Source organism: Alosa alosa, chromosome 16, assembly GCF_017589495.1.
Source record: "Alosa alosa isolate M-15738 ecotype Scorff River chromosome 16, AALO_Geno_1.1, whole genome shotgun sequence".
NCBI classification, from domain to species: domain Eukaryota; kingdom Metazoa; phylum Chordata; class Actinopteri; order Clupeiformes; family Clupeidae; genus Alosa; species Alosa alosa.
Window position 1 is genome coordinate 28,742,617 of NC_063204.1, and position 25,505 is coordinate 28,768,121.

General features: G+C 41.9%; 2 protein-coding genes across 3 annotated transcripts in view; one reads left to right on the forward strand and one right to left on the reverse strand.

Moving 5' to 3' along the window:
* Positions 1-251: 251 nt before the first annotated feature.
* LOC125309991 (cyclic nucleotide-gated cation channel beta-3-like) lies at positions 252-18,873 on the reverse strand. Of its 2 annotated transcripts, none has more exons than XM_048267142.1 (18): positions 18,761-18,873; positions 16,548-16,602; positions 14,949-15,060; positions 11,279-11,439; positions 10,542-10,904; positions 9,823-10,031; positions 9,491-9,541; positions 9,217-9,303; positions 8,355-8,419; positions 6,929-7,051; positions 4,778-4,919; positions 4,245-4,404; positions 3,740-3,837; positions 2,949-3,032; positions 2,737-2,855; positions 1,428-1,580; positions 913-1,066; positions 252-731 (listed from the first exon to the last, which is right to left on the reverse strand). In XM_048267142.1, the coding sequence occupies exons 1-18, from the start codon at positions 18,863-18,865 to the stop codon at positions 711-713; spliced, it is 2,262 nt and encodes a 753-aa protein (XP_048123099.1). In that variant the 5' UTR covers positions 18,866-18,873; the 3' UTR covers positions 252-710. The 2 variants fall into 2 exon arrangements, with proteins under 2 accessions (XP_048123099.1, XP_048123100.1); XM_048267143.1 differs by lacking the exon at positions 4,778-4,919 and adding an exon at positions 6,406-6,547.
* Positions 18,874-21,286: 2,413 nt separating this feature from the next.
* The window catches only part of cnbd1 (cyclic nucleotide binding domain containing 1), a gene marked incomplete in the record, with an annotated part of 14,721 nt that continues 10,502 nt past the window's right edge, over positions 21,287-25,505 (forward strand). Inside the window, 4 exon segments of the mRNA XM_048266709.1 lie at positions 21,287-21,448; positions 21,845-21,917; positions 22,020-22,136; positions 24,701-24,829. Of these exon segments, the coding sequence (XP_048122666.1) occupies positions 21,415-21,448; positions 21,845-21,917; positions 22,020-22,136; positions 24,701-24,829 (353 nt within the window).

The following is a 25,505-nucleotide window of genomic DNA, read 5'->3' on the forward strand; positions in this document are numbered from 1 at the left end:
TCGGAGTAAAGGGATTACCACAGTGACAGAGGGAGACACACACACACACACACACGCAAAGGGAGACTGGTACAAGCAAAACTTTCAGGCAGACAGACGGAAAGTCCAAAACCACACTACTGCATGCAAACTATAATCGACCACACTACTGCATGCAAACTATAATCGACCACACTACTGCATGCAAACTATCGTTCCCAAGACACTCACTGTTATCTACTTAACATGAATAAAAAATCAATACTGCTCTATTTAAAAAAGGAACATTTTTATTATTCTGTCAAACACATATTTTGTACAATAAATAAAATATGATGCTTAACAACCATAAGTATAAGAATACTGGGTTTAGTTATACATATATTATAACTATTTGGTATATGTATTTTAATAGGCACTGTTCTTCATAACATTACTCTCTCAAACACTGTGGTTGACCTACTGCTCAAATGTTGAGCTCCTCAGACGAACCCTCAGTATTACCCAAGCATACTACTATTATACTCAGACAGGGCTTTCACATAAGAATCTCAAATTATGATTCATTTTTACATTCATCTACGGACAACTGCATTTCTTATGACAAAGCTTCCCCCAAAAATCGATACTATGTAAATAAAACTGACAAAAGATGAAGCAGTTTCATTTCATTGTTTCAATATAGCGCACGCTGAAATATTTGTTGCTTTGGTCATCAGAGTTCATGTTATTTATGATGAATTAGCAGCAGCCTGTAAAAGAAGAAACGTGTCAGCTTTGTACATAGATGCGTGTGTCCACTAACCTCTACATGAAGCATGGAATGACTAGAGAAGGTTTGCGTGGTGGTCAATATTAAATCGCCTCACTAACTAGCTACTATAGTCAGCCCTATATGTTGGCTGTTTTCTGACATACAGTATAGGTATATACCTTCATTCTCTCGAGGATTCCTTGTTTGTTGAGGCCGGTGCCGAAGGCGCGAAGAAACTTTGGGGTGGGGGGTTTGGGGCCGAACAGAGTCAAGCCCTTCTTCTTGTCCTCGGCGGCCTTGGCAGCCGCTGGGCCTTTCGCCTTCATCAGCTGCCTGAAACGTTACGATACAAGCACAAAGCTGTACATAGCACTCAACGCCACACTAAATTGAGACCTGGATGCTGAATCCTCAACAAAATGAATAGTGTAAAGAAGAAATAGGACAGCACTCCAAATTGACGTTTCACATTTGTCAATCACCATTATTAAAGTAAAAAGTCAATCTGGAGTGCTAGCCTATATGTTATTTACCATGCTTATTACAGTCTTCTTTTGAACAAATACTGAAAACCAGAATACAAGCATTGTGTGAAATGAAGGAGATGATGGGAAATGTAGTTAGTTACACTCAAACATGGAGAATGTGCCACTCTACTGCCATCAGCCCCAGCCATAAAGAGCCGCCTACTTACTTCCCTTTCCTGGCCAGCACTTTCTGGGACTCTGGGTAGTGGACTAGGATGTCGAAAAGGTCCTTCTTCTCCAGAACGAAGAGGTTGGCGAAGCCATGGGCCTTAACGTTTGCGGTTCTGCGGTTGCCTCCATTGGCTGATGACTGCAGCAGACTGTGAAGAGGCTCATGTCAGATTTGATACAGTGGTATCAACTGAAGATGATTATGTTGAGACCAGGGTTTCCGCTAGAAGAAAGTGGTGCCGATCAAAGTGACCGGCAGAGGTTTTGTTTTCCGGACATTTTGATGATATGCCGGTCAAATATCCTATTATCGCTTCTTAATAAGTCAAGTTGAGGAAAACTGGAGACAGGCTATGTAGCTTAAAGAATGACATAATCAGGACGTATAGAATGCAACATGTTCATTAGCCTAACTTAAATATGCCTAACAAGATCTAGCCAGTATCTATGTTTTCATGGACAGCAAGAATCCGCTTCGTTCGTTAGGCTACATTGTTTGTTGCTGCTACCCACATTATCTCCAGTGGTTCAACTGTTTAACTTGCACAGATGCGCACATACAAGAATGAGCGCTCACACCCCTAAGGCTATGCCTCTTTATAACAATAAATTAAGAAATATTTCCTATTCTGGGAAATGTTTTTTTTCTTTTTCTTTTGGTCCGCGGTTCAATGATACAATTTGATTGATTCGGAATTTATCCGCGGACCAGCAATCTCCTCGTCGAGGAGGCCCTAACCCTGCAGATCATAGACAGAGAAAGCATATGCTTTGGGTACAGAACACAGTTGCATGTCCATGGGTGTGTCTACACGGGGAATGACAAGTCTTGTCTTGGTGCGGCCGCACCCCCCGCAACTCTACTTCCAGCGTCACTGATTCCGACAGATACGCCCAACACTTCTGCTTTTTATCTGGTGGTGGTGGAGCTGACCGGACATCTGAGGCTTCAGACGTTACCAATTTATCATCATCCATCGCGTCTGGCCTCTGAAAAAACTTTTAAGGCTAGTCTGCCTGGGCCTGGCCATGTTTGAACCATCTCACTCAAACGGTAGAGCCTGTTCATTTAAAAACATAGCCAGAGGAGGTATTCTTGCTTTAATATAGGCCTACATTTTACGCTTATTCTCAAATTCAGATTGCATTAGGGGGACGGGATTATTAGCCAATTTCAATTGGACAATTTGACCGGAGAGATTTAATTTTGTCGGACATTTCATTTTTTTTCCGGCCAATGTCCGGTAATTACCGGACAACGGAAACCCTGGTTGAGACATGATAATATTTGTCGGCCATTATTACCTGATCTCCCCAAACACACAGCCTGCCTTCAGTGTGACGAAGATGATTGAGTTGTCTGGACCTCCTACCACCTGCACAGCCCCTGATTTTATGATGTACATCTCCTTACCGATGTCTCCCTGCAGAGAAGATGTGCGGTCAGATTTAGAGGAGGGTCACCACCACGCCTGAAACACTTCCCTCACTATGGATGAAGATGATCAAAAACTCACCTTCTTCACCACAAAGTCTCCCGGCAGGTAGATAATAGACTTGAGCCGCAGTAACATGTCAATAAGCATCTGGTTATCACATCCCTTGGGAGAAAGGTATTGCAACAGATACTTGTGAGAAGGAAGAAAAGATATCCGCCCACTGCCTCTAAAGCTCCCAGTTTAATGGTAGGTTACACAACGTTTCGATCACTCGGGTCTTCATCAGGTGTAAACCTGAGCAGATGCTGGGTAAGGGTATACAGTATATAGCTATTGTTGGGGACTGGGTGGAGCCCTATTATTCCAACATCCCATCTGAACGTTATACAAAGAGGTGGGTCAGGTAGCATAGAAGACAAGTCACACTGATACATATTTAAGCAGGTAAAAGAACATCTCTGTCAGTGATCGTTAACAATAATACCACTTCATGGCTCATAGCTAACAGATCTACAGACTGTCAACATTATACAACACTTTCTTTTCTTCCTTCTTACTCGTTGTTACTAGTATCCAGCACCTGTAGAATTGTTATAGATGTGCGTACACCTCTACCCTACACAACAGATAAAAGTGAAACATACATGATCAATGTATCAATCAATGTATCAATCAATCAATAATCAATCAATCAGTCTCCAGTATAGGTTTTCTCGCCAGTGTTTATTTTTTAAAGCTGGATGAGTTCTGCACACAGTATCCTGACTGAGTGATCAAGACATTATAATAGAAGACATTTTATTTCAATTTAGATGGACTCCATCCGTATCGTTTCAGGATATTCAAACAATGACATTCAAGGATTTTACCTTAAAGAGGTCTATCTTCTGGAAGGTGGCCAGGTTGATGTCAACGGCAATGGCTGTTTTCATGACTAGGGGCATTTTGTCCAGCAGCTCTGACTCATCTGAGGAGAAAACACACCATCACATAACACCTCTTGTGAAGCCTGATCATAGAAAATGTCATTCAATTCTAGGGGCTCTCCTAGATCCCAAATAAGATACAATTTTTAAATAAACATCTGGACAATTACATCCAAGCCGTGCCCACAGACGGTTCCCAAAGAACACAGAACACACAGAATGGTTTGAGTCTGTTTACCTTCACCCAGCATGTCCTGACTCAGTCAACTAATCACATTACACCAAACCTCAAAATCATGAGCACACACACACACACACATCCCATACATTGCAGCATGATGACTTGACTTGGCATATGACAGCATTGCTATGCGGTTTTGTGGCACACACATTGGGAGTTTGCAGTGTTGGGTAGAAGGCATCAATAATGTGATTGTGGTTAGCCTACCCAGCATGCCCTGTGCGTCCCAGGTGTAGTTGTACCAGGTGCGCACTCTCTGCTGCACGACTTTGGGAATGTTGTTGGCCACCATATAGGACACACAGTTGTCCATGGAGTTGCGGAAGTAGGTCTGACCAGCAGTGGCCGCCCCGATGACATCCCTCATCTATACGAGACAGGGTACCCAATCAAGGAAATCACACGCACACACACACACACACACACACACACACGTAAATAAACAAACACAGATCCTACAATGCTGTCTCACAATGGACCAATTAGGTCTTGGAGGATCAATGGTTTTGTCAGTCATTTGCAAAGATGTTAATTTTCCAGATATAATAAATTGAAATATCAGAGTTTAGACAGTGTGGTCCACAATACACATTTCTCATCAGCCATTCGTCTATTCTCGTCTAGATAGATGTCTAGAGGTTAGGGCTGTCTAGGGCTGTCTACACGCTCTATGAACTAGTTGATCTCCAGATGTACTGACGGTGGCATGGAGAGCCTCACTCTACAGGGAAGCATTTTACCTGTCCAATTAAACTTGAGAACACAAAGACACCAACGAAAAAGTTTGTCATCTGAAACGAGATCTCAAAGACCGTGTGGGGCTCAGGTAGTCCTCCAATATTGATGAGTGTTCGCACTGCAAAATAATAACAACGTAGGTACCTAGAGAGAGAAAGAAAAACAGAGAGATATCTGCATTCAGCACTGCTCCGTACTGCGTACTGGAAACTGGAAACAGCATTACACAATACACTGCCATATTGCCCAAAATGGCCAGACAAACTCTAGCCACCAAAAGCATGAGCAAAAAGCAGGCACCAGTATCAGTTCATAACTTAATGTGTACACTCTCACCAACACTATATCATGCTGCCAACATCTTGATATACAGTTTTTTGGGTCCCCACCGTCAACTTCAAGGCAGCGCTGTCTAGAAGGCACTAGGGTTAGGCAAGGGTTAGGATTACGGTTAGGGCTAGGGTTAGGATTAGGTAAGGCAGCGCTTCCTTTAAGTCGACAGTGGCAGTGCTGCCTTTAAGTCTACGGTTGGGGCCCAAAAGACCCTCAAACCAAGATCTTAGAAACATTTAGTGGTGTCTATGCCAGTGTTTGTTCCATGCTACAGATGCTTTCTGTGCAAAGCCACATGCTTCAGTGAAATGACCACACTCAGCTCAGAAGCAGGCAGGGCAGCTTTGCTCCAATCAAAACAAAGAGCTGTCTCAGGACCATGCGTAGCTTAATCCTAAAAGAGGCAGTAGCAGGACTACGGCATAGCTTAATCCTAAAAGAAGCTATTGCTCGAAGCACACTCATAAGTCCCTCACTTGCTTCTAGAGCCACAGGTAGAATGCCACTTTGGAATGGACATCTCGTATGAACAAGACGACCAGAGACCAGAAGTCCACAGACAAGGCCCGCACAAACAGTGGTCAATCACAACAACACACACACACACACACACACACACACACACACACACACACACACACCTCAAACTGACAGAGGACATATACTGTATCTCACACATACACATACACACACACGCACACACACACACAAACATGCATCAACAAAGTAAAGCACATACATCAGCAGTGATGTGAGCAAAGCTCCCTCTACTGGCAAACAGTCAGGCCGTTCAACTGAACTAAGGCCAGGCATTTATATAGCTCATTTCACACAGGGTCAAGCACACAATTCAATGTGCTAAAAGCATACAAGTGCAATAGTTCAAAAGAGTTGCAAAATAAAGTACAATAAAGTACAATAATTGAAAAAAAAAAAAAAAAAAAAAAAAACACATTTTGATGAGGCTGGTGCTAGAGGACGTGGTGCTCCAAGGCAGGAAAGCATCACAAAGCAGGAAAGCATCACAAAGCAGGGCCTTTACACCAAAGATTCTAGAGCGGAGCGGCTCTGTTCTAGAATCGTTGCTTTACACCCAGCTATAGGTGGAGTGCAGAGCTCATACTGTATCATTCCAGCTGCATGCTGTTGCAGAAAGCCTTAGGCTCACAGCATTACACAACAACATACTGCCATATATCTCAAAATGGCAAGATAAACTAAACACAAGCATGAGCAGAAAGCAAGAGAATGCGGTAGAAAAAGCGTGCAAAACAACGACAGGGAAAAGATGCTCTACCTGTCCGAGAAATGTGGACAAAAAAAGGGACCCAAAAAAGTAGTTCCCCATCTGAAAGACTTGACCGAAAACTGTCTCTGGGAGTGGCAGCTCTGCTATCATTAGCAGGGATTTCTCCGCATAGAAGAAACAGGCCAAGTAGCTACGACGAAACAGCAGTGAAGAAGGAGAACAAATGAGAGAGGGGAAAGGACAGGTCAGAGGATGAGGCCATATGAGGCAAAACATATAAAAGGGATTTTATTCTGTTGAAATTAAAAGGGATTTTATTCTGTTGATATTAAAAGGATATTATTCTGTTGATATTAAAAGGGATACTATTCTGTTGATATTAAAAGGATATAATGCTTAATAAGTCTTACAAATGTTTCAGTCTTCACCAAAAGGAGAATGTAAAGGGGAGAGAAATCACACACTGGAGTAGGACAGGCTATAAATAAAGGAACAGGAAGTCCTATACATGTGAACAAGACAATATCAATGTGTTTTGCAGTGTGTGCATCTAAATAATGAGGTCACTTACGCACTGCCCTTTCCACTGTACACCCACTTGGATTTCCCTATGCCCGCATAGGCTGAGGCCACGTAGTAGACACAAGCGTTGAGGTGCAGGATGAAGAGCAGGTAGCCAATGGTGCGGATGACTCTGAGAGCAGATCACAGGAAATGTTGAACACAAAATCAATCATGCATTTACTTTGTAGATCTTCTGGTGAATGGATGTGCATTTATCCAATTTAGATGGTGCAAGCTAAGGACATCAAACAATACTGTTTTTAACAGGAGACAGAGGTAGCTCAGAAAATAACTCCAAACTAACTAGCCAATGGTAAACTAACCAACCGTAAACATACACAAGTAATGTCTTTCATTTTCTTTTCAAGTTCTGATGGAGGCTATAGCAGCCGAGACGTTGATAAAGATTAGTCCAGTTGTAAAGAGTCAAAAGTTCTAAAAGCGTCAAAACATTACACATGTCTCATGGCGCTTTGTTAGCCAATCAGTTAGACAAAGAAAAAGAAAAAGGCCCATGGGTAACAGGGGCGAGGAAAAACTCCCTAGAATTTGAGATACATAGGAATCTAGGAAGAAATCTAGGAATAGGAAGAAACCTCGAGCAGATCCACAACTCAAGGGCCTGGCCCATCTGCCTAGGGTCAGTACAGAACAGTAAGGTCTGTATACATGATAAATGCATAAGTTAGTCAGATGTAGAGAATAGAACATGGTGTTTAAAGCCACCTAAGGTATATGTTACAAGAGGTGGGATGGTTACATATTCGGTATGATTTCCTACACTGGACTATTTGATAATGCAAGGATTAATGCATTTTTAATCCTATTTGTTTAGTCCATTTTTATCCAAAGTTCTTTGTGGCAGTGAAACGATAGGCCTGGCAGGGTTAATGCACCTTCTTCTTTATGTGGCAAAAATAATGTTTATTGGTCCATACAGCAACAAAAGATGAATGAAAACTTGTTGTAAATTAGTCCACATCAAGGTCCTAACGAAATAAGTGTTTAAAGTGGTTTGTAAAAGAAAAGCGTGGTCGAAAAAATGTTTGTAACCAAGCTATCGCATTCCATGCCCCCTGACCTTAGTCCACCTTAGTCCAGTGTAGGAAATTCAATTGTCCAGGGGTATTAGGAGTTGTCATAGGGCAAGTGGGGGGTCGCTAGGTAGTACGGGCCAGGAATCCGGGGAGAGTTCTCATAAGGCAGGTGGTGAGTCGCTAGGCTGTACAGGCCAGGAATCCAGGTAGGGGGGGCAGTGATAGGCGATGCTAGGGGGTCATTACCTTTGGGTAGTTAGTTTGGAATCTATTTAATTTAGGTTTAGCACTACACACAAAGACTGTGAAGCCACATCTTCTCAAACAAAAAAAATATGAAGAGACTGTTCAAATTATGTAAGCAGGATAAATGTCTGGCAACTCCTGCAGATGTACCTCCAGATGTAGGCTTTGGTCATGATCCCCTCCAGCCGGTCACTGAACTCATCGAACGTCTCGGACTGCAGCAGGACAGGAGTCAGTGATTAGCAAAGATTCTGGAGCAGAGCTCTGTTCTAGAATCTTTGGTGGTTAGTGCCTGACTGAAACATGGTTGTCATCCTGACCCTTAACTGCAAACCCAACCACCATCGTGTGCATAATCCCCCTCACCCCATTTAAAGAGAAACCTTTCTCAAAAAGGAAGCTATTGGCAGCCTTAACTCACCCTTATACCATTAGCCTAGCTTAGCATAATTCACTGGAACCAGTTGAACACCAGTTGTAACCCACTTCCTGGGAATTATGCTAAGGCTAATGGTGTCAGACTGTGCTATTGCACATACAGAGAAAAAAAAGGTACCGGTAGCCTATGTATCCTCTTACCAAACTAAGGTAAGGAGCTGGGCTAGCATGCTAGTAGCCTGGAAAGTTGTGGGTTCAATTCCCAGCTTCCACCGTTGTGCCCTTGAGTAAGGCACTTAACCCAAAGTAGCTCTGGGGAGAATGGCCCTTGTAATATCATTGACATACTGTATGTACTGGATAAAAGCCTCTGCTAATTATAATAATATGTAGAGAATGTAGATGCATTGTTTCCCATACATTGACTTATTTGTGGCGGCCCACCACAATATCAACATTGACCACCACACAATGATTTTTAGGTTGTATTAAATTGTGCTTAAATCTGGTCTTAAATCTAACATCATAACCATGCTGCACTAATTTGTTAAAAACTGTTGCATTCAAGTTAATTCTGCAAACCTACCACCACAAATAGAATTCAATTCTGTGGGAAACACTGAGATGGACATACCCGCAGGAGGCGGTTGGCTCTAAACACCGACTTGAACCCAAAGGGGATGTAGAGCAGGTCAAAAGGGGCAAGGGCCAGCAGTGCATCCTGGGGAAGAAAACGAGAGTAAAACCAGTGTCCTCAGAGCGCTCAAAGCTACGCACAGTCAAACAACAGTTCTTCTATGTGGACATTTTGTGAAATCACTTACCAAAATCCTACACAGAACACTGACACAAATACTACATATGTACAAAATAGCAATGCAACTATAGGTTTTTGGTCAGTAGCCTACCTTAAATTTTTTGGATTCCCTGTAGTATTTCTTTGTTAGAACTTGGTCATACTGGGGATAAAAGTTATGGTAATCTTTGAGAGAGATGCCACAATTTAAAATCATTGATCAGTGCATTTATTCATGCCATTGAGTTTCACCAATTCATGACAGGTTTGTAGCTTGACTATCATAAGTAAATACTTTCAACAATACGTGCCAATGAATTCCTTAAATGTAGAATGTAGAGAGCATTGATTGTCATGAATGGTCAGATTCACATTAGCCTAAATAGGATTACCGGGACTCCTTCATTTGCCTAATTATAGCTCCCAACATTCAGGCTCACTCACTATGACGTCCCCACCCTTCACAAACTGCAGGCGTGGCTGGAAAACGATCATGTCGATGAGGTAGATGGCGTCCGCGATGAGGTCGAACGTGAACCAGATGGGGATGGCCTCAGGGGTATGGTAAGGGAAGGCCATGCGTGCGGGAATAAACCAAAGGTTGTAATTAAAGGCTATGGTCAGCACACTCAACCAGGCAATGTAGCGGCGATCTGCAGAGAAAGAGGGAGGTAGAGGAAGGAAAGGATGCAGAGTAAGTGTGGCTTAGAGAGAGTGAGGGAGATAGAACAAAAGATGTGAGGATTTCACAGAGCTCCTCACTAGTCAGAGGAGAATCTCTACAGATAGATGAGATGCTGAGAGAACTAAGGAACTAAAGAGAGCTAGGAGAATCTCTACAGATAGATGAGATGCTGAGAGAACTAAGGAACTAAAGAGAGCTAGGAGAATCTCTACAGATAGATCAGATGCTGAGAGAACTAAGGAACTAAGACAGCTAGAGTGCAGATCACCAAACTTGGTGATGATACCTGACAAACCATAGAACAGATACTGTAGTAATCTGCCAAACCAACATTATTATCTTTACAACCTATACCACACTATATTTAGTAGACATTTCTTTATAATTTTATAACTTATTTTTCGATTTAACCAAATCAATATGTTGTTTTGTAGTGATATAATTTTAACTGTTGGTGGACACTGGCGGCTCAACTCACCTGTGAAAGGGTCCAGGGAGGTGCCGAGGATCTTGTCCATCCTCTTCTCGATGGGCGCCAGAATAGGGTCCACCAGCCACGAGCATGAAATCTTTGGGCAGATGGACGATTTGGGTTTGGGATCCTCGATCCCGTCCTTCTTTCTCTGTTCTGCTTCATCTTTCTTTTGCTGTTCTTCTCCCTCTTTTTTTTTCTGTGCTTCTTCTTCTTTCTTTTTCTTCTCCTCCTCGTCTTTTTTCTTCTTCTCCTCCGCATCTCTCTTTTTCTTTTCCTCCGCCTCTTTCTTCTTCTGCTCTTCTTCCTCTTGCCTCCTTTTGTCCTCCTCCAGTTTTCGTTTGTATCCCTCCTTCGTGTACACTGGTGCTGCAAGAAGAAGTGAGGGGTGAAGATTTGAAGACTTTGGTTCCCAAACGTTATATCTCCATTTTTAAAAACAGTCATGTCATGTTATTTTAATTGTGTATCTCAGGTAATATCAATGATATCACTGAAATTACCTGGAAAACAAAATGTAAAAAAATAGAAAGCAAGTAAGTAAGTAAATTTAATTTATAAAGCACATTTAAACACAGCATAAACTGGCCAAAGTGCTGTACAGTGGATAACTACAGATAAAGACTAAGACAAATAAATACTCATGAAAAATCATGAAAACAGAGGATATAGCGTTTTGGAACCAAGCTCTTCATTTAGAACCCATGAATATTTGAGCTCTAAAGGTCAGAGGCCATGCTTACTGACTGGAGGACTTCTCTCAGGGGACGAGGCATAAGGGTCCATAACCTTCTCCTTGTAGATGCGTGTTCGCTCCTGCATCCGTGTGACAATATTGCGCAGCAGATCATCCGCATATCTGTTAATGACTATGGGCTTTGGTGCAGGTGGGGTGTCTTCCTGCCTGCAACACCAACACATGTACATGCTGCCCAAACTCTCTCCCCATGTCACACAGCCAACACAGACTGCAGAAGACCAAATGCTGTTGTGTCATACATACAACATGCCAATATAATCTAATCTTAAGTCATATTGTACCTATGACAAGAACCGCTATCTCAAAAAAACAAACCTTCGTCATGGTGGTTTGCATCATAAAACTAACCAGTCCTTGATTTCGATTGAGAGAGTGCTTCCCTCTACTGGCCAAGAGGGGGACTTGCTGCCTCCACTGCATAAAATCTCTGGTCAATACTACCAGTGGGATCACAGCAGTGTAGTCTAGTTAGCTGTAGTGGGTATACTGTGATGTAGTCTTGTTAGCTGTAGTGGGTATACTGTGATATAGTCTAGTTAGCTGTAGTGGATATACTGTGATGTAGTCTTGTTAGCTGTAGTGGGTATACTGTGATGTAGTCTTGTTAGCTGTAGTGGGTATACTGTGATCAACCCCAAATGTTAATACATATCTTTGCCTATTTTAAGCCGGTATACTGATGGTGATGCTTTTAAGTGGGTATACTGTGTAGTCCTGCATATCACATAGACTACACCACTGGATCACAGTACCGGTTCTTTAATATTTTGTTATAGTGCAGAGCCATTAGGAACATCTATTATACTAGTTGATTACACAATATATACTAGTCCAGTGACCCTCATGCTATTCTCAACCTGATAAATAAGATATGTTTGTTTCTCTTTTCTGTAATGATTCATATGGAGTCAGTCTTCTACTGCTACTTTCAACAGGGCTGATCAAGGAAAATAGCTGTGCCTTTTTTGAAGCCCTCACTGTATATAATTGCCTATTTTCAAAACTTCTGAATTCAGGCTCGGTAACCAAAAACGTTAAGCCCTGTTAGAAAAGTGCTTCTCTCCTCAGCTAACTTCAAAGAAGACACGTGGGTCTGCTTCTCATTACTCTCATGTGTTTTTCTCTTTCTCTGGGTGCGTCGTTTGTAGTTTTGGTGCTATTGGCCTCAGAGAGCTTCATAATCTCGGGATCTGTAAATTCTCTAATCTGCTTTGAGCACTTTAGAGGTTATCTCCTGGCAGGTGTGTACACTGCGATGTAACACACCCGGCATACCCTGCCAACCCTGCCAAAACTAACTTAATCAACTAATTACTCACAAATCTGCCTGAAAACCTTTAAGGATTAATTAGATCTCAGAGTCTTGGCTGGCCCAAATAAACACCCTGGATCAACTGATATAAATACGCAGGTTGAACTGATATAAACTGACACTGAGTCAGCTGTTCAATACCGACTCACCTCATCAACCAACATGAACTCTGAGAGTGGACACTGCATGTCCAAAGGTTCTCCAATCTACTTTTCTGATCTACTCTCAGCTTTTCTCAATTGCATTAATGCTGCTATCAACTCTGGCATCACGCTCTCAAAACAATGACCACGCAGGGACAAACAGAAGCACTAGAGCCAAAATGGCTTATTTCGTTTGTGAAAGGCTCTAACAGCGACTAAACATTTAAAACGTGCAGCATAGCAAGTGTTTAATTCAAACAACAAACCTTGTGGTCAAATCATTGTGTGCTTTCAATCAATCAATACACAAACAACAAAATGCAAAACATAATTTTCAATATGAAGAGTTTCAGATGTAATTTTTGCTATGTCTGTGTCATGATTTATTGACATTTCATAATATCAGAAAAACTGTGAAAAGACCAAACGTATTGAATAAAATTAATTGTACTCATTCCTCGCAAGATGTTACTGTCACTGACATGTAAGACCTACAGTGAGCACCCATAGAGGACAAATTCATACACTGATCTGCAACTTGTCATTTTTCATTGAAACAGACCTACAGTAAAAACCTGGAATTGTCAGCTTTTGTACTGTCCTCTTCACCAAATAGGCAATACAGTACTTTCTCTAAATGTGCCTTAGAGCTATGCTTGCAAATACCAACACAGAACAGATATGGCATGTCTTATGGATAATTAAGGATTGCTGATTGGAAAATTATGCAAAGGAGTCACACAGTGACATTCCAAGTTTATAATTTCACAAACGATGTCTATTAGCTATGAATAAATGATTTCCATTTGCTCATCCAATAGAGTTTGGAGTCTTTGTAATAGAACTGTGTTAAATGTTTTCATTATGTCTACATCAAAACATGGAGAATACAGTGTTCAAGGGAGGGCATATAGCTCCAGGATCTAAAAAAAAAGCAAAACATATTTCATACCTCAGTGGACATCTACTGTAAATTCAGTAAAAATAAAGTATTGGAAAAAGTACTGGAGAAGAGAGACATTTCAGTACCGTAAATGAGAAGTGCATTACAGTCTACAATATACTCTAAATGCCTCACTGATAGTTTCTGTCCGTTGTTGAATTGAACCTGCACTGCAGCAACTACAGCAACCTGTTTGCACTCTTTACATGAACTAGCTTATATTGGTTGTGTTACATCATTTGAAACAAGTGTGATCAATCTTGAGTTGTTTTGTTGATGACATCTGTGATTTCTTTGTGTTTACTTTTTGCTACTTGTGGTTACCATTATGCATCACAAGCACATCACAGTACAAAATGTTTTGCAAAAGAGTCAACTGTTTATGGTTTTACCAAAGGAGTGATTGATTCAATAGATGTTGTCAGGCAACTGAGCATTTGGTTCATAGAATGGAATTTAGTGTTTTAGCAATCGTGAAAAACACAATTACTAACAAAAGTGTTAACACATTTGCAAGAGATGACTTCTGCTGAGCTAAGAAGGTGAAGATCCTAGTGTCATTCAGTGCATCGTAGCAATCGAGAAAAACTGTATTCACTTGATATCTAGTTCCATTTCACTTGATATACTGTAGTTCCATTTCACTTGATATCTACTGTATTTCCATTTCAAAATCAAATCAAAGTCATTTCATTCACAGGGACCCCTCAGGCATTGGCCCTGTGACCTAAAGTCCATGTGCGCGATCAGCTGAGAAACACATGGCAATATGATCTGAACTCAAGTAAGAACAAAGACTTGGGCACTGTGAAGGATCAATTAGGCAAGACATGAAGAGGTGTGTGTGTGTGTGTGCTCTTATGAAGCTGTAAGTATAAGTATATAAGTATATATACTCTTTTGATCCCATAAGGGAAATTTGGTCTCTGCATTTATCCCAATCCGTGAATTAGTGAAACACACTCAGCACACAGTGAGCACACAGTGAGGTGAAGCACACACTAATCCCAGTGCAGTGAGCTGCCTGCAACAGCGGCGCTCGGGGAGCAGTGAGGGGTTAGGTGCCTTGCTCAAGGGCACTTCACCCGTGCCTACTGCTCGGGGTTCCAACTGGCAACCCTCCGGTTACAAGTCCGAAGCGCTAACCAGTAGGCCACGGCTGCCCCAATGATGTCAGGACATGGCAAAACCTGTGGGAATAGATGGAGCTTAAGCCCCTTAAACCAATCAGACTCTACTTTGGTTGTTCTCTTACCCCTCACCCCCCTCCCCAGGTGGCTTGTCTTCTCCAGGTGCAGCAGCTGGGGCAGGAGCTGGGGCAGGAGCTGGGGCAGGAGCTGGGGCTGCCACCGGGGCAGGGGCAGACTCTGTGGAAGGAGGTAACAGAACAGCATACTTGATCAGAGCCTGGTGATGTACTTTATTTTACCTTAAAATCACGCCTTCAATCTCATGACTTTGCCGATGCAAGCCTGGAAGGCCTGGTGTTGTGCTATCTAACATTACTGTAGCAGGTACAGTAGGAGCATGGCCCTTTTTGTTGGTTTTAGACGAGCTGGGTGCCCCCTTAGTGCTAAATGAGTACCCAGTATGTTAAAAATGGACTAAACAGGGAGTTCCTACAATGTTACTTTGAACACAAGCGCTGCTGTTGAATAGGTGCAGTCTAGTGCTGTAAGCTATAACCAGTGCAACATTTCACACTTAAGGTATCACTCATATATAATGCATATCATACAGACATACACCACATGACTAACAGAAATAGACTGCTGTCTTTAAACCCGAGTTAAAATATCATAATCTGTCCAGGATTCAGAATTTGTGACTCATATTTGAAGGAAAACTGCTTAGCCATCAGAGGCGGACAGAGTACACAGCTTCATTACTTGAGTAAAAGTACAGATACCCCTTGCTAAATTTTACTCAAGTACAAGTAAAAGTACAACAGTCAGATGTCTACTTAAGTAAAAGTACTGAAGTACTTGTTTTTAAAAGTACTTGAGTATCAAGAGTACAAGAGTAGCCTACATTTTCTAAATATTGCATTACTACTGCCACATTTATGTACAGAAACGTCCTACATGGAGTTATGAAAAATGTTAATGTTATTACCTTGGAGAATGTAAAAGGAATTGAGTAAAGTAAAATCAAGTTATTTTCATTTTTTTACCATGTTGCCAGGGATGGGCAGTACTTCTAATACATGTATTTCAAATACGTATTTCATATACAAAATACTATTTTGTAATTGAAACACTTGAAGCGAAAACTATCATTAACTTGTTCAGAAGATTGAAATAGTCCATGGTTTCGTCTCTTATCTAAATCTGACCATGGAGTTGACTTTGGCGGAAAGCTGAAGGTGATTGCTGATAGGCTGTCCCAATCAGTGGGGCCTGCACAATCCAATCATGTTTGAGAGGGAAACAACAAATTGACGGTTTCCGAGATTTTTCTTTGTTCCTTTTTTTTTAGAAGAAGTAACGGGTACTCATGGTTATGGATAGAAATGTAGTGGAGTAAAGAGTACAATATTTGCCTCTCAAAAGTACTTGAGTAAAGTCATGAGTCCTCCTCAAAAATTATACTCGAGTAAAGTACAGATCCCTCAAAATTGTACTCAAGTACTGTAATCAAGTAAATGTACTCCGTTACTGTCCGGCTCTGTTAGCCATACCCTGAACTTTCTCCTGAGTGATACGTTTGTCTTTGGTTTGCTGATTATTAAGTAATGTCTGCCAGTTGCTCATGATAAGAACACCTATTACACACAGGTCAGGGAATTTTATTTAGAAATATGAGTCATGACAGCCAGAATTGTGACAGGAGGCTTGAACACAGCCTTACTCACCTGCTGGTTTCTCATCTTTCTTCTCTTCAGTAGGTTTCTCGCCAGGCTTATCCTCCTGCAAGCAACACAAGCAGCATTAGCTCATTTGACTGAATCTTCTACAGTGCAACCGGAAAGTTTTCAGACCCTTTCAAGTTTTCCACATTGTGTTATGTTTCAGACTCTTCTTAAAATGGATTCAATTATAGACTCAAACACAGCTTTTATCCAACGGTAATAACCACCCTCAATGCTGCAAAGAAATAATGTGCAATATCTGTTGGGAAATGTGAAAATCAGTGCTATGACAGAAAGCATACAGTATGTAGATGTATGTTCATACTGTTCTTATGTATGACTGTGTGTGTATGACTGTGTGTGTTTATGTATGCTGCTAATGCTACTTTATATGTTTCTATTAATTATTTTTAAATTATATTTTTATAGACTCATGGATGATGCAATGACAGGAAGCAATTTACATTTAGTTGTACCTGCTGTGACAATGACAATAAAGACCTATTCTATTCTATTCTATTCTTATTTTTTTCCCACTTCAAATCATCTACTGTGAGACCTTACATAAAGAGATGTGTGCCTCTCCTAATAATGTCCAATGAGCTCATTTCGGCACAGGCTGTAGAAGCATCAAGTAGAAGCATCTCAAAGACTATTATTAGAAGTAGGATGCACCAGAGCTCAATTGCAAGCGTCATAACAAAGGGTCTGAATATTTATGTAAATGGAATATTTCAGTGTTTTATTTTTTATTTTTTATAAATTTACAAAACACCTGCTTTTTTGTGTTGTGTTGGGCTATTGTGTGTAGATTGATGAGAAAAAAATGAATTGAATCCATTTTAAAATGAGTCTGAAACATAACAAAATGGGGAAAACTTAAAAGGATCTGCAAACTTTCTAGTTGCACTGTGTGTTCCTCTATTCATATAGGGTCACAGGACGTCCCCTGTAGAGGATTTTGTATGAAAACAACATGTAAATGGTACCTCAGTGACCAATGTGACACACACACACACACACACATATACATACACACACACACGCACTGGAATTTCTTTTCTGCATTTCAGCCATAGGTGAGCAATGAGTAAACGCACTAGGGGCACAGAAACACACACCCGGAGAAGTGGGCAGCCATTGCTGTCACGCCATGGGGACCATCTATTCTTCATTACAAAACAACATTTAAAAGTCTAATCAAAAGTCTAATCAAAAAAGTCGAACCAAGCAAGATTGATGTGTGCTTTATGTGTGTTTTATGAGGTTTCATAGTTGTGCACCCACTTTTAAACCTTCATTAAAGATTAGACAATTTTAGACCATATCAAAGGCAGCCGCCTCTCTGATCTTCTCTCTGACACATTTCACCTCTGCAGAATTACATCAGTGATGTCATGGTGATGCCATGATATGTCAACATATCATCCAATTTCTGTTGTCAGCCAACATCAACAGAAAGAAACAAAATGACCATCGCATGAACTCCATTTGTTTTGTGCGTAATGTCCAATTAGACCATAGATCATCAGATGACGTTGTCCATAAACACCATCAGACCATTGATTAAGGTACAGTACATTGTTATAAAAAAAGTTTTATTTTTAACAAAACACATATCTGTATCATATGACAAATAAAAATGCTCATAGTCATTATATTCTCAACTTGGCACCAGCCAACTCAACAAAACTTGATACAAGCCAACTTGTTAGCTGGAAAATGTCTCAGTTATGTGGCCTGATAGGTTTCAAAAGAATATTCATATACTTTTTCCCATTGCAATAGCCTACCACCACCACTCAATATAAAACCATCTAATAACTTTACCATTTCAGTCTGTACCACACATCTATCATTCTTTACTGCTCACCCCCATTTTATTTTCCTCAAATAAGCCTTACGAAGTAAGAAGATGAAAAAAAAACCTGAACCCACCAGTCAAGATAGGTACAGCAAGTATGTCCAGTGCCAAATACAAGCCCCACCCCCTCCAAAAAACAAAACAAACAAACAAACAAACAAACAAGCTATCACTCATTAAAACCAGTCAACAATCTGCTAATGCTCCATTCAGCTGTGTAAGAAAAGAAAACTCCTCTTCAATGCAGATGCTCAAAGCTCGGGTGTGCTCCAGCATGAATGTCAGTCAGCTCACCATCATGCATGCAGCATACAGTATAGGCATACATGCAGAATACCATGGAGACTCTTACCTTTGCGGGTTCAGGGGCTGGAGTGGGGGCCGGAGCAGAGGCTGGGGCTGGGGCTGGGGCAGGGGGCACGGGCCCCTTCAAAGCACTCTTGAGCTTGCTGAACATCTTGGACAAGGCTACTGCGATGGCGATCGCACATGTGCTCTTCCGCGCTCAGCCTCACTGCTGCTGTCCTCAGCTCTGCACTGCCTGATGCTATTAGTGCTTTTAGACTCGCTAATTCCACCTCGCATCTCCACCAGCACTCCTCTCCTTAAGCCCCCCGAGCTTAGCCTACTGAGTGCAAAGCCCACCCCCCCACCAGCGAGACAGCTGAATGCACAAGTAGAGAGATCCTCCTCATACTACTCATAGATATAAATGCAGGTTGACCCAACTGCTTATAGAGCACAGCGCACTAATTGGGACTCACAGTAAGTATGACTTACAGAGCTCTGCTCTCAAATACGTTGTCAGGTGCCACATATAGGCCTAACTCACTGATCCCTGCAGGGCAATTGAGAGCATCTTTCACTGCTGTTACTGATGTCTTGCTGTTTATTATTATTAACAACATGCAAAACATATATCACAATATGAATATATATATATATATATATATATATATATATATATAGTTCTGTGTTAGTTCTGTTCTGAGGTTGGGAAAAATATATATATTCTATAATATATATAAATATATATATATATATATATATATATTCTTTTTTAACCTCTACACAGAACTCATGTCAGCCCATGTCGTGTCATAATTTACTAAAGGCATGAAAAGGACTGGCCATAGACATAGTGAAGTAGTTTTCCATTTTACTTCAGTATAGGAGACGTAGGCATAGATGAAGTTGAAGTTTGGTGGTCTGTCTGTTACAAAACACAAAAGGTAGCCCTAGGCCTATAGCTGGGAAGGAATATGTGAAAAATCATGAAGATTGGGCACTTCTGGATAAGTTTTTGATTTTTGGCAGGGTGTTAGGTATAGGCAGAGACTTTCTAATGTGGAGACACAGCACTCAGAAAATACTCCATAGAAATGCATGGGGCTAGTTTGTCACCCCAATATGGCCGTTGTCTACACATATCCCACCCCTTCCTCGGCCAAACGTCGACATGTGAATACATTGAGCCAATCATGTGGTGTGATGTGAATACATTGAGCCAATCATATGGTGTGTTGTGAAGACATCGTGCGAATCGTGTGTTGTGATCTCGCCGCTGGAGCAAGCTTGGTGTCGTGAAGCCTTGCGCACACGCAGTTCGACCCAAAGACTGTGCCCGATGAGTGCCCATAAAACGTTGGTATATGGCCGCCGAGTGGAGGGACTTGCCTAAAAGGACTTTGGTATAGGCCTAAGGTTTTCAAAAATCCATGGATACAAGTTGGGGTGGCCCCCCTAGTGGCAGTTATCCATAAAATCCAAAATGGCCCCCGCCGAAAAAAGAAAAGGTTATATCTCAGCTTCCTTTAGTCTTAAATTGTTGTATAATGTATTTTTCTCTACTTTGTTTGATACAAGGAATCCAATTTTTATATGTTCTTCTGATTTTAAGTCAATTTCCATGTTAAATCTAGTATCATAGTCATATTTAGCTCATAAACTGTCAATATCTCTGAAAAAGTCACATTGAAATATTACTCAGGTCCCTAGACCCATATTTTTACCTCCAAGGTATGCTTTTCTTTGTTGATTGGACAGATCACTATCACTATAGTGTCAAAAATCACATGTTGTGACCAAAAGGACCAATGTTGAGGCCTTAAATAAACACAAATTCAGAACTATCCCACAGTGAAAAGTTATATTAGGCTTTTCACCATGTTAAGGATCAATATTACATTTAAGTCAAATAACACAAAAAACAATTCATACTTAAACATCATGTATTATTCAAAGATTTTTGGTTTCACTCTTCATCATTACAGCCTCCTTCACACTTGCACAATGTGGTACAGCAAAGTCCAGCTCAGTGGCACTTTCAGTTGCCCATACAGGCAACCACACAGCCACAGTTGAGGAGGAGTAAGCAGTCCTTGCTTGGCATCTTCCAGATCTGTCCAATATGGCACCCAGACTTTGGTTCTGTCATTCCATTCCCAACCCCACTCACTGGGGTCTGGAATCTCTGGAGTTTTGGAGAGGGACTGCTTCCAGACAAAAGCTGCAGTGTGCAGGGCACGCTTTCCATGCTGGAATAAGGCATGATGGGTCGGGGGGATTGAATCCAGGGACTTGAGGCCATGAGTGAAAAGAAGCTTCCGGGTTTCATTGACTGACTCGACACCGCAGTTCTTACTATACATGAGTACAGTCCAGCGTTTGAGAACGTGCATGTGCTGGTTGGGTGATCAGAATGAGGGTGCCGGTGACTTCTGGGTAAGCTGCCCAAGCATTCCATGCAGTTTTTTTGGCAATTCCATACATTGCTGATACAATGTCACATCAAAAACGGGAGTGACAGGTATGAACATCACCCACTAGCCGACTTACCATGCCTCAGGCAGCGCCAGCCCCTCAACTTAATGACGTTTGCTCCGTTACCATAGTGAAAGGAAGCGCCTGTAGTCTGCAAAGTGTTCTCACGTTGCAAGTTCATGTGTTCTTTATATTATACTGTAACAAACAATGTCTTTTTAAACGTAATGTTAATATCTTAACATGTCTCAAAAAACAGTCTATCGGCAAGAAACAGGTATGTTCTGGAAAATTGTCCGTAGGCTATATTGTATACTGTAGGTGATGTCTTGCAGTCTAACATCAAAATAGGCGACCCTGTCGTAGCCTGTGCTACGTTAGCTGGCCAATGATGGTATTATTGCCTATTAATAAGATAGCATATTAACAGTAGCCTAATGATCAGTCGGCCCATCTCTGCCACATCGAGAATGATAATTTAGTCGAAAAAAACAAAGAAACTATATGCACTAACTCGTGCATAAGCAGTATGATAATGTAGCCTATCGTCGATAATACTGAACAAGTTAGTCTGGTTCACTCTGTAGGCTACGTTATGGTTGCTGCTTGTGGCTGGAATTATTTTCTTGGTCAAACTTACGCAATAGCATATTATTTGCCTTTGATGTTTTAGGAGATCCCAACATTATTGGAATTGACTACGCTCGTCTAGAGGCTCTATGCAACATATCCGGGCTTGAATGCAGGTGAACGACGAACATGATACTCGTATATCAATGGTGTAGTCCTGTATGTCTCTGTTGCCAGCTGTGTTTGCCATACATTCATGAAACGTTTTTTCTTTTCAGCGGCGATGAGAAGACTAGTGAGGAGGCCCACAGAGCATTCATGAACTCTTACCAGCAGATTTTCATCCGGGCTCCGAAGCCACTGCCTCGAATACCCTGGCCTGAGGAAAATAAACCGTAAGATACTTCTCAAACTTAAAGCTAGGATTATCACAAGTTTGTGCAAAACCATCCACCATATGCAATTATGTTTTAATTTGCAAAAGCCTATCCTGTCTCAGAAAGGCAGAAACTCATTTACTTTAGGTGGCAATAGTACAGTAGCATTAGTACAGTACACCCCTATACTATATCGTTCAGATTTTGCATTTCTCTCTGTGTGTGTATGTGTGTATAGTGTCTCTCTCTCTGTGTGACTGTCTGTGTGTGTGTGTGTGTTGAGTATGTGTGTTGTGTGTGTGTGTGTGTGTGTGTTGAGTGAGTGTGTGAGTGAGTGTGTGTGTGTGAGAGAGAGTGTGTGACTGTTCTGATAAAAAGCGTGCCCTCTTGTAGGGCAGTCGACTCCATCCCCCTTCACCTCCTCACATGCCCATTTGAGATCGCCACTCAGTCAGAGCATCACAACACATTTATTCCTCTAGCAGGCGCTTTTATCCAAAACAACTTACAGCAAGAGAATAACATTTAAGCTGCAGTGCAGAGGAGACCGTAGGTAGGAATTACTACTGCATCTGTCAACACTAATACTAGAGTTTAAGAGTGCCGACACTAAGTACTAGTCAAAAGGAGAAGACAAGCGGCACTTGTCATTGCTTCACACTTGTTTTTTTTATACAAGCAGAATTCACAACAGAAGCCAACGTTTTAAATAGACCCTCGCCCGCAGAAGCAGCGTGGGCTCTTTTTCTCTCTGCCCGATGGAACAGTGACGAATCATAGTTCCTGTCAATCAATCCGGTTCTCAATTTAGGTCCCTCATTGTCCTTTTTATGTTTCTCTCTCTCATACCAACTCACCCTGGCTGGTCCTCTTTGTCTGTCTTTCTTTCTTTCTCTTGCACACTCTCACACTGATAGCATATTTTTACTACCATATTTCCCTGGAGACTCAGGAAAATCAGGAATACAGGCCGCTTTTATTCTTTTCAATGAGGGGCCAGTGCCCTTCAAGGGAGAGTTACATGTTTGTGTCACCCCATCATGGGTTTCACCAGTATTCTCTGACTATATGAAACAAATCTTAACCTTTAGTAAGTTACACACAAAGAGAAGGAGTGACCTACTATGAATATGCAATGTAAAGGTGTGGTGGGAGGGATGTGGCCTCTTGACGCCATCAAGTCTGGTCAGCTTCTATTGCAAGGATAAACAAAGGATACTCTGAATACAGACCAAAGACACAACATACACATGGATACAAAAATCACAAATGACCATAAGAAGTACACAGTATGTACATTTACAGAAATGATTCTGATTCACAACACTTTCAACACACCCACACCCACACACACACACACACACACACACACACACACACACACACACATACACACACACACACACACATACACGCACACACACACACACACGTACACAGAGAGACGCAGAAGCGTTGAGTAATGTTTACAGCGCTGAAGCAGAACAGCCTGCTTGGCAGCTGATCTGAGTGCTCCAGTTGGCAGTGGCCTATGAGTCAGGACTGCTATTGGCTGGAGCGCAGATCCGCTCCCAGCTGGGGCCGACCGTGTGGCGCGCTAGCGGCTAAACTTAGCCACTGTGCTTGGGTGCCCTGGTGGGGCGGAGACAAACAGCACAGCACAGCACAGCATTGATACAGCACAGCATTGACACAGCACAGCACAGCACAGCATTGATACAGCACAGCATTGATACAGCACAGCACAGCATTGATACAGCACAGCACAGCAATGATACAGCACAGCATCAATACAGCACAGCACAGCACAGCACAGCATCAATACAGCGCAGCACAGCACAGCACAGCACAGCATCAATACAGCGCAGCACAGCACAGCACAGCATCAATACAGCACAGTATAGCACAGCACAGCATCAATACAGCACAGCACAGCATCAATACAGCACATCAGTATATCGGTACATCAGTACTGTACATCGATACATCGGTACATCTGTACAACAGTACATCAGTACATCAGTACATCGATACATTGGTACATCGGTACATCTGTACAACGGTACATCAGTACATTGGTACATCGGTGACGGTACAACTACAGCTCTTGTAAAGAAAAGTGCAGGAAATGGCTTAGTCAGAAAATCAAATGAGAACATGACGCCTCCAATAATGGTGGAATTTGGGGAGGACTGGAGAAGGACTGGGATGACATTAAGTCAATATTTCTGTCCAGTCTCTGCTGTATCTTTGGTCTTTGATTCTGTGTTTAATCAGTTTTGAAGTGAAATATTTAGCATCAGCATGATATGTCAACACATACCAATCAGTATGTGGGTGAGCTGGCACAAATTGAGACGTGGAAAGAGAACAACTCTCGGGTGTGACTTGTCTTCTTCTGTGTTTTATGGAAAAATCAGTGTGTTTATTTTGCTTGGTGCGAGTCTGTGTCTCTGGTGGTGTTTGTGTGTGTGGATGTGTATAAGTGTGTTTCCATGGGTCTCATTTGTGTGTGTGTGTGTGTGTGTGTGTGTGTGTGTGTGTGTGTGTGTGTGTGTGTCTATCTGTCTGTCTACATGCAGTGTGGCAGAGAGGGAGAAGCAGGATGAAACACAGAAAAAGAAGCCACTGGGCGCTAGGCGCAAGCTGCCATCCAGCAGACCGTTCCATGAGTCCAAGGTCAGCCAGATGATCAAAGCTGCAAAGAAGTTGTGAGTTATCCACCAGCTCGAACAGACTGACAGACAAACTCAAACACTTCACTCTTTTTCTTTCTTTCTTTCTTTTTCTTTCTTTCTTGCTCTCTCTCTCTCTCTGTCTCCCTCCCACAGACACACACACACACACACACACACACACACACAATGTGCTAGAACTTGGAATAGTGCAGTTCCTTGTTTATTTGGCAGAGGGCAGTCAGGAGCAGGTCCGTTCATATCAGCTGAACGTCCCCTGAAGGATGGAAGGGGTTATTGAGGAGGAAAGAGTGCAGACCACACACTTAGATCTATCACTCTGTTAAACCCCCTCTCTCTCCCTCTCTCTCTCTCCCTCCCTCTCTTTCTCTATTTGTCTTTCTCTCTCACTCCCTCTCTTCCTCCTTCTCTCCCTTTCTCTCTCTCTCCCTCTGTCTCTCTCTCTCTCCCTCCCATTCCCTCTCTCTCCCCCTCTCCCTCTCTCTCCCTCTCCCTCTTTCTCTGTATGTCTCACAGCATAATTGAACATTGAGGTAGCTTTATTGCCTTGGCGACTCGTGTGCCACACCATTAAGTTCAAATGAAACAAAAACAGGGGCAGCGGCAGCAGAAGAAGTACAAAGTTGTACACAGTAAGTCTACAAAGAAGTGGGAGTAATAAGACGTTGTGTGTATTAAGCATACAAAAAAA

Coding starts and splice junctions, on each gene's coding strand:
- LOC125309991 (XM_048267142.1), bottom strand. CDS start 18,865: ATGTTCAGCAAGCTCAAGAGTGCTTTGAAGGGGCCCGTGCCCCCTGCC. Junction 9,542..9,822: donor TGAAGGGTGGGGACGTCATA/GTGAGTGAGCCT, acceptor TTTTATCCCCAG/TATGACCAAGTTCTAACAAA. Junction 2,856..2,948: donor GAGACTTTGTGGTGAAGAAG/GTGAGTTTTTGA, acceptor TCTTCTCTGCAG/GGAGACATCGGTAAGGAGAT.